Raw genomic sequence first — 13065 nt, 5'->3', positions numbered from 1 at the left:
GAGTGTGGCCTACGCCAGCACTCCCATGAGTCTATCTCTCTCTTCTCCCATGTGAAAAGACACTTTTGCCCCTTTGTTTTAAGGAGGAGAGAGCTAGGCACATGGGAGTATTGGCGTAGGCCACGCTCCCATACAGAAAACTGCTTCTCAAAGGAAAGGGTTGTCTAAACCTAAGGCGTTGAGTACGCCTACACATATTCTTGTTTTTTATTTAAGAGAGGGTTTTTTGAGCAAGCAGCATAGAGGGGTACACCAATGCGGTGCAGCAAAATAACATCTCACAATAAAGAGTAAATTGGTCATTTCATTTGAGGAGGAGAGAGATAGACATAGAAGTGTAAGCGTTCTCTACCCTAGCTTTTCAAAGAACAATTTCCCTCTTTATTTATTTATTCAAGAAGAGAGAAAAATAATAAAAAATAAGAATGTATGTAGGCGTAGAGTATGCCTTAATCTTAGACAACCTTTTCCCACATTAAAAAAAGACCCCTCGCTACTTCGCTACGAGGTCTGATGGCGGGCAAATATTTACATCATTTTACCCAGCAAAGATGTTTTTTTCTTGGGTAATGTACACGTACCCCCTAGAATGCACCCAATATTCCTCGTAGCCCCCTAAGCGGCTCAATATTCCGTGTACCACCCCTCAATATTCCAGGTACCACCTCTGCTTTACACCTCAAATGCCACATAGGTCCAATCCGTTAAATACCACCGTTAGATGATAATTTTTTGACCGTTTTACCCTTTGCTTCAATTTCTTAAATCTAAAAAGACTTAAATACCCTCACTTATTTGTTGCCCTAAACTAATTGAAAATGACCAATTTAACCTTTGTTTTATTTTCATAAATGAAAAGACCTAATTGCCCTCACTTATATATTACCTTAACCTAATTTGAAAAGACTATTTTACCCCTAAATAATTTGTTCCTAAAAACCCCAAAATGCCCTCATCTTCCCCAAATCATCATCTTCTTTTACATACCCACCACCACCACCATGCTTCGATTTTCCCAATCGTAAAGCTTTGTACACTTCGGTGATGGAGAGGAAAATCTCCTCCACCTCCACCTAGAGACGGCTCTCTTCGTGGAGAAAACCCTTTTCTAACCCACGTAAGAAAGTTAAAGAAAGTCTGCAAATGTAGGGATGTTTAAGGTAGAAATTCAAACCCTAACCATCTCAGCAAGAAGCAGTGTCATGAGGGAAAATGAGAAGGACATGAAAACGTTAGGAAGAAAGAAAGCTTAACCTGCTACGTATATAGATTTTGCTTTTTCAAAGCGAATAGTGAAGTTGATTAGCAGAAATAGAATACAGAAATCAAAGAAATAAGTGAACACTGGTGAGAAAAAAATCAATAAAACCGATTCTCATAGACAGCAAACTGCGAGAGAGAGAGAGAGAGAGAGAGAGAGAGAAATCCGTACCTAATGGTAACTGTGGATGCAAGAAATCCCGCCAATTTGTCTGCTCGGTGTGAATTGTCTACCCGGCGTCAAGGGTTATCGTTCTCCTCTCTCTCTTGCGTTTTCTTCTCAAGTCGTACCAGAGAGGAGTAAGAGGGTTTTGGAAGATGGACGGTTTTCAAAATTTTCAGATTTGGACTAGGGTTTGGATTGAAGGGCCTTGAAGGCATTTTTTGTTTTGATCACAGAAGAAGAAGGTGAAGGAAGAAAGTCCTTAGTGGTGGTGGAGGTGGAGGAGATTTTCCTCTCCATCACCGAAGTGTACAAAGCTTTACGGTTGGGAAAATTGAAGCATGGTGGTGGTGGTGGTGGTGGTGGTGGTGGTGGTGGTAGTGGTGGTGGGTGTAAAAGAAGATGATGATTTGGGGAAGATGAGGGCATTTTGGGGTTTTTAGGAATAAATTATTTAGGGGTAAAATAGTATTTTCAAATTAGGTTAAGGTAATATATAAGTGAGGGCAATTAGGTCTTTTCATTTATGAAAATAAAACAAAGGTTAAATTGGTCATTTTCAATTAGTTTAGGGCAACAAATAAGTGAGGGTATTTAAGTCTTTTCAGATTTAAGAAATTGAAGCAAAGGGTAAAACGGTCAAAAAATTGTCATCTAACGGTGGTATTTAACGGATTGGACCTATGTGGCATTTGGGGTGTAAAGCAGAGGTGGTACTTGGAATATTGAGGGGTGGTACGCGGAATATTGAGCCGCTTAGGGGGGTACAAGGAATATTGGGTGCATTCTAGGGGGGTTCGTGTACTTTACCCTTTTTTCATATGAGAAGCAAAAATAAATTAGTCATCGATTGTTTTGTAGAAAAAATGTGATGTGAAAGGAGATATTTTAGGCCTCACATGTAAAGAGGTTGAGTACTAGGAAAGGAAATGATGGTAAACAATGGAATTTCATATATTTTTTCAATGTATATAAAATTCTGAGCCCCGTCTATGATAAAATCATTTCTCTCACTTTTTCATAAAATTCTACCCAAAATAGTGGGACTTTGGAGACGACTGAAGTGGGATAAATGGATTCCCACATAAGTAGATAGGTTTCTTTAATTTATGAATAGTTATCTACTTAGTTTAAAAAACAATTATGAAAACCCTACAATTATTCCACCCACTTTCTTCTTAACCCACTATTTTCTGTCAAACAAACAAGGCCTTGAGCAAATAAAAACAGTTCTACATTCTCCTCTATAAACATAAATAACTTACTTTTTTCGGTAAATACATAGATAATTTACTCTAGTCGTATTAGGTATCCCAATTTTTATTTTTATTTTTGGGTGAGGGGGGGGGGGGGTGTGGTGGAGAGGGGCGGTAAATTAGCAACCTTACTAGCTACAAACATCATATGTTGTTACTTACAAACTAAAATTATGTTCAATTGAGACATACTTACAAATATTTTTAAGAGTATATCAAATAAATCCCAATGCCACCCCCTTCGGATTCCCCTATGTCAACCAAGTTCGAAGATATTCACTATCGAACCACACCTCTACCTGCCTGAATCCTTTTGCCACTATTAGGAGCTGACCTGCATGACACTTCCAGTCTTAAATGCCAACACATTTCCTGAAAAACTACAACTTTTAAGAAAACATGGTGAAACTTTGAGATTCACAATATTTTCTTGTAAATCTTTTAGTGGTAAGCGCATTACTTAAAACGTTCAAAAAACAACTCCTTGAAGGTGTAGTTTAAGTCTCCACTATTCCATATGACTCTCTGGATTTTTTTTCACATTGGGAATATACAATCCCTAAATCAAATATATATATGTATATTTTTATAAACGATTTGAACCCAATACATTTGCCAATAATACACATTCTAATTTCATACTCTTTGCCTCCTTATAATCCTCTCACAGTCTCTCTTCTCTCTGATCATGTAGGCCACGGCTGGTCCTCATTATATGGATCGTGAGGCACTCCATTCCTGTATTCATTGGCTTGATATAGAAAATGCCAATATAAGGGGTTGTTTGTAGATCTCTCCCTAAAATAAATAGATCATACGAGAGTGTTAAGCAAAGTGTGTGCCATTCTTACGTACTTTGCATTTTAATACACAAGCAATATATGTAAAAAAAAAATTTTCTTTATGTTTCCATGGATAGCTCATACCAAAAAAATTCATGGACAACACACTTTTTTTGTGCCACATGGAATGTGACGTGTCAATTCTGGCCATTAGATATTTGGGAAATGGTTTAAATTGACTGTGTCAAATTTCAAACCCAATTCTAATAAAATATTATCTCATGTATTGACATTGGGGACCTGATTTTTAATTGAGGCTTCTGATTTGAAAATTATTAAAAATATTTTGTCAAAAACCAGGGAGAAAAAAATCCCTTGCTTTGCCGAAATTTAGGCAACTAGACTAAGATTATTAAAAGAAGCAGACTGGAGTTGTAGGGGAGCCAATTCAAAGGGTATTGCAAGGGCAGTAACAGGGGTGGAGGTTGCAGGGGAGGGTGGGTAGTGGTGGCATGAGCGGGGGCTCTATTGCAGTTGGGGGTCGACACTAGGGGGAGGGTTGCGGTGCAGGGAAGAGAGGGCAAGTGGTGGTGTCAGGGGTGAGGAGAGGTGGGCTTGGTTTTGGTTGCAAGGTGTTTTAGGAGGAGCGGTTGGGGGTTTTACAGGGATGGGTCATTGTAGGAGAGGGATAGTGGTGGTGGCGAGGGGTGGGGTGGGGTGGGTTGGGTTGCGGGGTGGTTGTGGTAGGACGCAGGGGTGGGGATGGGGGTGTTGGGAATTGTTAGAGATAAGAATAAGAAAGTAATAAAATTCTCTCTATTCGACTACAAATATAAAGGGTTAGACCCTGGGTACAAAAGCAGAGAAGGTAGATTTGTACATAGACTGATTGTGGTTGTCATCCATGGATATGATTGCGGGGCTGGGTGGTGGTGCTGGGTTTGCAGCCTTGCAGGGGTGGAGGATGGTGGTGGCGAGGCTGGGTTGGGCTAGGAAGAAGCGGGTGGGGGTTGTTGCCAAAGCTGGTAGGGCTGGTCGGGTGCATTTTATTAATAAATTATTTTCTAATAGCGCCAGTAAAATAGCCACCACTAATATAAGTTACTTTTATTAAAAAAATTCAGCAGCGGCTTATATAACCGCTGTTAAAAGAGATATTTATTATTAAAAAAGATTATTAGAATAATTAAACTTCATTTAGCACCCTTAAAAAAAATTTTGGTAAGAGCACCCTTAAAAATTACAGCCACTAAAAGTAGAACTTTAGGAATCTTTTATTGTTAAATAAGTTCATTTAACAGTGGTAATTCTGCTGATAGTTCCAAATTTGACCCTTGTTAAATGTAAGCAGCAACATGGTCAAATGTTCGAACCACCAGGATTAAATAGCTGCGGGGTATTTTGCGGAAGTGGCAGGAATGTTTCTCTTACCCGGTTCACAGCCAAAGAACAGAATCTAAAAGGGTATTTTGAAAAATACTAAAACTTAGAAGGGTATTTATGGATAACCAAAGAAATGGCATCTAAAAAGGTATTTTGAAAAATACTAAAACCTAAGAAGGTATTTGTGAACCCAAAGGGGAAGTGAATTATACGGATCAGGATCGTCTCCAGGGAACAGGGAACACCCAAGGTGCTGTCAGCCGTTGGGCTGTACCGCACACATCCCTAGACATGCATCGAGATACGTGTGACACAGCTCAATCGCTGGATGGTTCTTTGGCTGCAAGCCCAGGTAATTGGAATATTCCTGTAACTGGAGTAGCAGCAAAATTTTTTCCTCGCTGTGAACACTGTTCTTGTAGTGTGAGTAACAGTTCATGAATGGTGTAGACTGTAGATATTATCAAGGAGAGTAGAGAAAATTTCTAGAAAAGGGTAAAGCCGAAAGCTATCACAAGAAGAATTTAACAAAATCGAGGAGTCTGAGGAGATGACAAAGAAGCGCATAACATCACAATCCCGAAGCAATCTTTGCCATCTCTTCTTTTTCTCTCTTTAACTCTTTATTGCCATCCTCTAACAGCTACTGTTTGCTCCCTTTTTTGAAAAGCCTCTCTTCTTTTTAGAAACGGAAAGAAAAAAAAGCAAGAAAATAATAGATTCCACATGACAAATATGTAAAACACAGTTTTAAAATTGAAATGATTCTCCAATACTTTCTTTATTTCTTACATTCTCTTCAACAATCATTTGTTGTTTTCTTCTCTTTTTCTTTTCTATCATGTCCTTCAATTCATTTTGTGATCAGTACTGGAAGCTCTAATCTCAGGCTTTTCAGTGTACAATCCTTCAGTCAGTCTACTACTGTATGTTGGAATTTCAGTTGGAATAATTATCAACCCAAAGAGAGAGAGAGAGATGATTTAGATGGAAAATCTAAATTGGACAGTTAGCTAAAACTATTTTCTAATATTCTTATATGATGAGTGATGATCATGGAGGCTCAAATCTCAAAATTTCTAGCAGACAAACCTAGGTGGTAACACTTGGATCAATGTACCCATTACCCATTTAACTATCTACATTTTGATTTAGTAATTAATAACATGCTTGCCTCTTTTCAATTGGGTTTTCTTTCAATTGGTGGAAAACCCATCAAAAGCCATGAATTCCACATTGAAGGGCAATAGAAAGAAAAGCAGGGTTTTACTTAGAGATTAAAGGACATCATATCTGTTTATATCACATTTCATTCCTACTTAGTTGGTCTAAGATACCATTTTGGAAGGCAAATCTTAGCTAGTTTCCACTTTCCAATTTCCAATATTGATCTTTCTGATCATCACTCTTTATATTTTCTTTGTTCAGAGTGACATCCATTGTCCCCAATTCCTTCAAAGCCAAGCAGAATTTCATGCAAAGATCAAGATTATGAATTCGAGGAAGAAAGAGAACAAAAATTTCCAAGTTAATGGTATCTAATGTTGAAACATTTTCACTTGGTCTAAAGCTCTAACCTTCACTTACTATTTACAATGCAATAATCTCCTCATGATTCTTCATTATCAACCATTCCTGTGTGCAGTCTCTTCTTGCCACAGAGAGGCACCCCAAATAGCTTGACAGTGTCATTGGGTTCTTCAGTTAAGGTCACAGAACAGCTACCTGAACCACAAACTTTGAAGGATTGAAGTCCATAAGGAGTTTGATGATACTGAGGAGGGTCCAGTACTTCTACCACCTTATAAGGCCCTGGATTGATGGACCTTTGTTCTGCTGGTACTGGTTTAACATGGTTTTGAAGGAAGTAGATAATGTCATTGTAGAGCTTCTTCATGTGTGTCAGTTCTGATAAGAGCATGAAGTTCTTCTTTCTCAATCTCTGGTTATCCTCAGTGAGAACTGATAAAACATCAGCTTCTCCATTTGGTGATGGTAATGGAGACTCAATCCAACAACCACTTTCATCTGGATGAAGGAATTGGGGTAGTGGTTGGTCAAAGTACTGTTGGTGATGTTGTTGTTGGGTGGTCTTCCTTCTATGGATCTCTGATAGCAAATGCTTCTCTCCTTTTCTGAAGAGTTCATTTGCAAACTCCCATCTATCTGCAACTATCTTCTTAAATCCCTGCACATATAATAAATGAGGAAGGAAAAATATAAAAATCTCTCTGTCAGGTTGCATTTCAAGATCAATTACATTTTCTATGGCTAGGGACAAAGAAAAAGAAACAGGGAAAATTATGTTCTTCGTACCAAACAACTTATCAAGAAAAGAAACAAAAAAATCTTTGTTCTTACAAACTAAAGAAAACCCATCTGATAAAAGTTCTCTAATGAAATGATTCTGGTCAACTTTACTCAACCAACTCAAGAAAAACAAGTATATCATGAGGTACAGCCTTGAATATAATCCTAATTAATGAGTATCTTCTTCTCTATCAATAATAGTCATTTTAACATTGCCTTTACAATTCAAACTGCATGAAAGGCCCCAATGCACAACCATTCATGCAAAGAGAGAGAAGGAGAGAGATTGAATAAAAGAAACAGAAGCAACTCATAGTGCAAGAAACAGATCAAGAAAAAAAAGGGGAAGGAGTTTGAGATGCTCACATAAGTATTAAGCTGCCTAACAAAGCTTGAGAAGTTATTGTGTTTGAAGTAGTTTGGAAGGAGATCCCTTGCAAACTCAGGGGGTTTCCAAACTACAAAGGTGGTTTCATCTTCACCCCAAGAAACAATGTGGTCTGTGCGAGGATCATCCACAAGCTGGTAGGTCTTAGTCAGGAAAGGAGCAGGAACTGGCTTCTGAGAATCCACAGACAACACCATCTCCTCACACCTCTCAACTGTGAACTCCATATAAAAAAAAAAACAAGAAGGAAAGAGAGGCTTCTTCTTCCCTTCTACTTCCACTACTCCTGATGAGTCCACCCACCACCCACCACCCACTTAAAGATGTAATACAACACCCCCCTCCCTCTCACTCTTATTCATTACAGTTTTCTAACATTAAGAAACAGAAACATATGACAGTATCACTAAAACAAAAGCTAATAGTACTCTCTCTCTCTGAATTTTGTAACTTTAAGAAACATATGACATTGTCAGTAAAATATTGGGTTTTTCCAAGTTTACTATTATGAGATCCCAAAAGTTATTAATATCTATTGATCTTCTCCAAGTGTGGTGATAGTGGTTGGTCTCTTTAACCCTTATACTAAATTGGGCCCACTTATGAATTGATCCTAACCTTCCAATTTCTACATGAAAGAGGTCTAAATTTAAAGAAAAAGGTTTATACATGAACCATTTCGAAATGTCTGATCGGATCTTAGCTATATATGCCCCCTTCCAAGATGAGACCCATTGATGGATTGGTCCATTGAAGCAATTTGGATCCTCTACTGCCACTTGCCCGTGCTGTGAGCATGTTTCCTCCCACAGGTAGGGGCGTTATAACCGACCTACTCACTGCCTGAGTGCCCTGCCCTGATGGGGTAGGGCGGTTATTACGCCCCTGCCTGTGTGAGGAAGCACGCCCGCAGCACGGGCAGTAGCAGTATTGAAGAGGATGGGCCTCATCTCTCTCTCTCTCTCATGGGTTTATGAGAAATTGGTGGAACTGGGAAATGTAAACTTTTTACAGTATAATATAAAATTTTTTGAACCTCCATAGTTATGAAATTGAAAGAACATTCTTCTAATCTTTTCATATATTTAATTACTTTGTAAATTCCAAGGCATTCCCGTGAGTAAGATGGTATGGGAAAGAAGTTCAGTGGAAGGAACAATTTATTTATCCTCTGATAGATATACTTTTCTAGTGAAAATTCATTTTCTATTTCCCTTCTCTGTCATTTTTCTGTGTGATGGGTTGCCAAAGCTGTTTCTTTCTATAAATAATTAAAAAACATTTTTTCTACTATTGTAATGATATTTTTAATCTCTAACCATGTGAGAACACCTAGAAAAACTAGAAAAACTATTTTCTTTTTTGGTCAATCCAACCAGAGTTGAATCCAATACATCAGCTTTGATTTTTTGGCCCAACCCAAATCAAACCGGGCTTGGACCTTATGGAAAATGTCACTTTCCCTTTCCTTCTTTTTTTTTTTTTGAAAATTCACTCTTTAACATTTTTCTTCCGACAAGTTATATATTTAGTATAGTCAAAGTAGACAACAAAAGTTGCTCCCATTTTAGAGTTTGGTCATGACGCAATCCATGGATCAAAGGTTCTTTTCAAAAGCCTTAAAAATGGAATAATCTTTATGGTATCTGTAAGTGGCTTTGCATCAAGAAAGGCAGAATGGATAAAGACACTTATAATTACATTTGACTAATCAAAAAGAAGCTTTATTAATAATTGGTGCAATAGATTTTGGGAGAAAGTTTTCTTTCACCGCGTGGTAAAGGTTCATCACATCATCCTAAGATTCATAAACCCCTATAGGATTTTAGTATGTTCCCCAAAACATCTTTCACACGCATCTGAAGGAAAGCTTGATCCTAGGTTTTATAACCCTTGAGACAGGATTATACGATACTAAAGGATCATGGGTCCTTCATGAAATCGTACACAATTAATTGGATCACATTATATTGATTCAGAAATTCTGGACCATCATCGGATTGCTGTCAATATCGATTTATATATGAGCATTATTAAGTAGATTATGATCCAACATTAAGGCTGTGTTTGGTATGCATTCTAAGTCGATTTCGTATTCTCAAACGATAAAAATAGTTGTTTTCATCGTCTAAGAATGTGAAATCGACCTAGAATACATTCCAAGAATGCATACCAAACGCAGCCTAAAAGTGCTCCTTCACTTGAAGGTCCCCTTATGACCTCATTGGATCAATTTCCAAATTGTTTTCCATGGTTTAACTTTCTGTAAATTAAGAATGGAGGAGAGAAGTGTGGAGGTTAAATATTGATGAAGATTCTATTCCAAGGACATGCCATAGGAACATTACATGAGCAGTCTCCCAAAGATGCATAAAATTTTCTCTGAGACAAATAAACTCCTTAATTTAAGAGTTAATTAATGAAACCTTGGAGGAAAAGGAAACCCTAGAGACCCTTTTCCTTCCATAGTTAGAAAACCCATTTTAAAATATGGATGTAATTTGGAATTAACCCATTCCTGTTGAAGTTGAACCTTTTCAGCTATTGAAGTTTTTTTTTTTTTTTTAAAAAAAAAAATTTCTTATAGAAGGTCTTGAAATTGCATTACCCATGAGCTAAAGAGCCCATGATTAAAATCACTGGAACCCTAAAGCTGTAAATCACAAACCAAGTTTTTAATGAGAAACAAACTAAAATGTGAAACCAATCTAGACTTTGGGTTGCCCTAGAACAGCTTTAATAATAATGAAACAGGCAGGTCAAGGGATTTTAATTAATTATTTCAATTTTCTATTAACTTGTCATAATCAACTTGATAATAAAAAACTATATATATGTTCCCCTTCAACTCACAGCACAGTTTCCAATTGTTACTGACAATGATTCTTATTCGATGAATTCGTCTATAGTAATCAAATTAAGGAATCTTCATCCCTTAGGTCTAAGCTTAGATGGTTCTTCAGTAATCACAAACTTTTAGTCCTAACAAGTCCAAACAAGTACTGATCAGTCTCTCTTTACTTGTCTCATTTAAGCACAAATCTAGATGCATTACATGTGACCACTGACTGTGACCCCATTTAAACAAGTTAATTAAGAAATCAACTTATAGGGTAATTAAGATTATTAGTAAAGAAGCTACACCCACCACTTCTTTCTGGTTAAATCATGAAAATGCACATGGGAGGATCTAAATTACTTTACATGATAAAGGGATTTGCTTCTTGGAGTTTTGCATCATTACCTCTCATGGCTTTTTTTCTCTTTGAAACAGAGAGAGTTAGGCAAGGGGAAAGAACCTAAGTTTAATAAGATGATTTATATTCTAAAACACACCATCTGTCTCTAGACAACTGGGTACCTCTCTAATTTCTAGTATATTCAATCACTAGTCTATTAAAGCATCTAAAAGTGAGGTTGAGATGCTTTAGGATATCAAAGAGTGGTTAGTAACAGTAAACTTTTATTGGAAAAGATAAAGGAGGAGAAAAGGAAACCCTAAAAAATTAGGAGCTGGAAAGACAAAATATACTTTAGAGAGGAGCTTCTTCCTCTTTTCACCTTAGGAAAGACAAAAGATGGGTCAGGCACTGCAAAGCATTAGAATATTAATTCATGGTTGTCTACACAAAGGAGAAAACAGGGCTATTTAGTATTGCTTTTCCACCCTAAGATGGGCTCATAATTTACTCTCTCTCTGTCTCTCTCTCTCTCTCTCTCTCTCTCCCTCTCTCCCTCTCTCTCTGTGTGTGGAGGGGTGGGGGGTGTTCATGGTTCATGAATATTGTGAAAACCAGCTGGTTTGATGCAGTTTTCAGGGTCTTTGGACCATGGAGGTGCCCTGTTCCAGAGTGATGCCAAGGGGACCACCCTTTCCTAGTGGTCTTTAGAGGATCAAAATGTCTTTGAGAATGCCTCAAAATGGTCCCCTTAGCATTCACCCACTCCCCTTTTTTTAGAGAGAAATTCATTACTGTCTTCCCCCTCAGTTGGAGGATCTGAAATATAGTTTTAACCTAAATTTAAAGCTGATGATCAGACGATACTTACTATATATTTTCATTGTTTTGAGTTCAAAACTCTTAAGCATTTTAGAATAGAAAATTCTAATTGATCAGTAATGTTGGAGATATGCTTTTAAGGTATAATTCCCCTTTCCATAATTTCCTAGTTTGGACTTCGTTAGTTCTTTGTATTTCTTTCCTTCTAGCAAGAAGTTATATAGGAAAGAAAAGGTGCTTGTCAACCTCTATTTTATTCTTTCTATGAGTTCTCAAGCTCATAGATGTCTTAGTTCTAATACCACTTGTCTATGTAGTTTTGGGTCAGTTGGGTGCAGATTGAACTGGCCCAAATTACACCGTAGGGTTTTTTTTATTTTTTATTTTTTTATGATGATGAAAGGTTAGGAGAAAGTAACTGTTGGGGTACGATATCTTGTATTCTGTTACTTGCACAAGTGGGTTGTAGGCCTTAAGGCCCAGAGGAATTAGCCCACCTTGCACGTTTATTTCGTTCTTTGGGGTGTCTAATGAGGCTATGACATGTCTACTAGGGCTGTGTTTGGGATGTAATTTTAGAATAAATTCTGCGTCTAAAACTCATTTTGGAATGAGAAATAGATAATAATTGGGCTTCAGAATGTGTTCTAGACCCAAAATCAATTCCGAGAATGCATACCAAACACAGCTTAAGATTCTAGGCTGGCCTGCCCAGATCAACCCACAGGTTTGAACTTGGAAGAGAGGGCCTAAGCTTTGAGTACCAACTAGCGATGCATGGGAATGATTATAAATTTATATTTCCAATGGTTTGTAATCTCTTCACATTTGTTTTAATGCATTTCTTATTGGATGCGTCTTTTTGTAATCAAGAACGTAACAAAATAGAATTTGTACCCAAGGTTCATTGAGTTCTTTTATTTTCACTATCTCAATTGCTTTCCCAGGTTGCAATCAAACCCTTACAGTAGTTTTCGTGGCTCTTTACAAACTCTGGTGTTTTTCTAACTCCTCACAAGAAACTTACAACACTTTCTCAAGTGAGAGAAGAAACGCTAAACCTTCTAAGAAATTAAGGTAAATTTCATAAATGAAGCACATTCGCTCTCACTCTAAACAATAAAGCCCAAGCTGGTTTAAAATGATACTCAATTAAAGCTCAAGATCATACAAAATGTACCTAGTGCACGAGGTTCCCGCCACTTCAGGGTCTGGGGAGGGTCAAGGCCACACAAAATGTAATAAATATGAAATTAAGGTAAATTTCATAAATGAAGCACATTCTCTCTCACTCTAAACATGAGGCTTATCTCATGTTTGATTTTGTGATTTACCAAATTCTGTGTTATTTGCTTGCAAATTTAAACAATGCTTTGAAGGAATAAACGTTTGTTTTGCCAGAAAAAAAGAAAAAAGGTGCAGTTGGGCTGGATTTGGACCCTGTCAAAGCAAGCGGAGGCCCAATCCAAAAAATTTAAGGAGTTGGTCAGAGCCGAGTCCAACTAAAACTCATGGACCCATC

The 13065-nt window shown here is 37.5% G+C and overlaps 1 protein-coding gene across 1 annotated transcript; it reads right to left on the bottom strand.

Moving 5' to 3' along the window:
- Window positions 1–6444: 6444 nt before the first annotated feature.
- On the bottom strand, window positions 6445–7873 carry LOC122669336 (heat stress transcription factor B-4b-like). The gene is made up of 2 exons (XM_043866084.1): window positions 7521–7873; window positions 6445–7032 (listed from the first exon to the last, which is right to left on the bottom strand). Exons 1-2 carry the CDS (start codon window positions 7767–7769, stop codon window positions 6454–6456), a joined length of 828 nt encoding a protein of 275 aa, XP_043722019.1. The 5' UTR covers window positions 7770–7873; the 3' UTR covers window positions 6445–6453.
- Window positions 7874–13065: the final 5192 nt, after the last annotated feature.

Source organism: Telopea speciosissima, chromosome 7, assembly GCF_018873765.1.
Source record: "Telopea speciosissima isolate NSW1024214 ecotype Mountain lineage chromosome 7, Tspe_v1, whole genome shotgun sequence".
Lineage (NCBI taxonomy): Eukaryota > Viridiplantae > Streptophyta > Magnoliopsida > Proteales > Proteaceae > Telopea > Telopea speciosissima.
The sequence above is the reverse complement of the archived record's forward strand: the minus strand, read 5'-3'. Positions and strand labels throughout refer to the sequence as shown.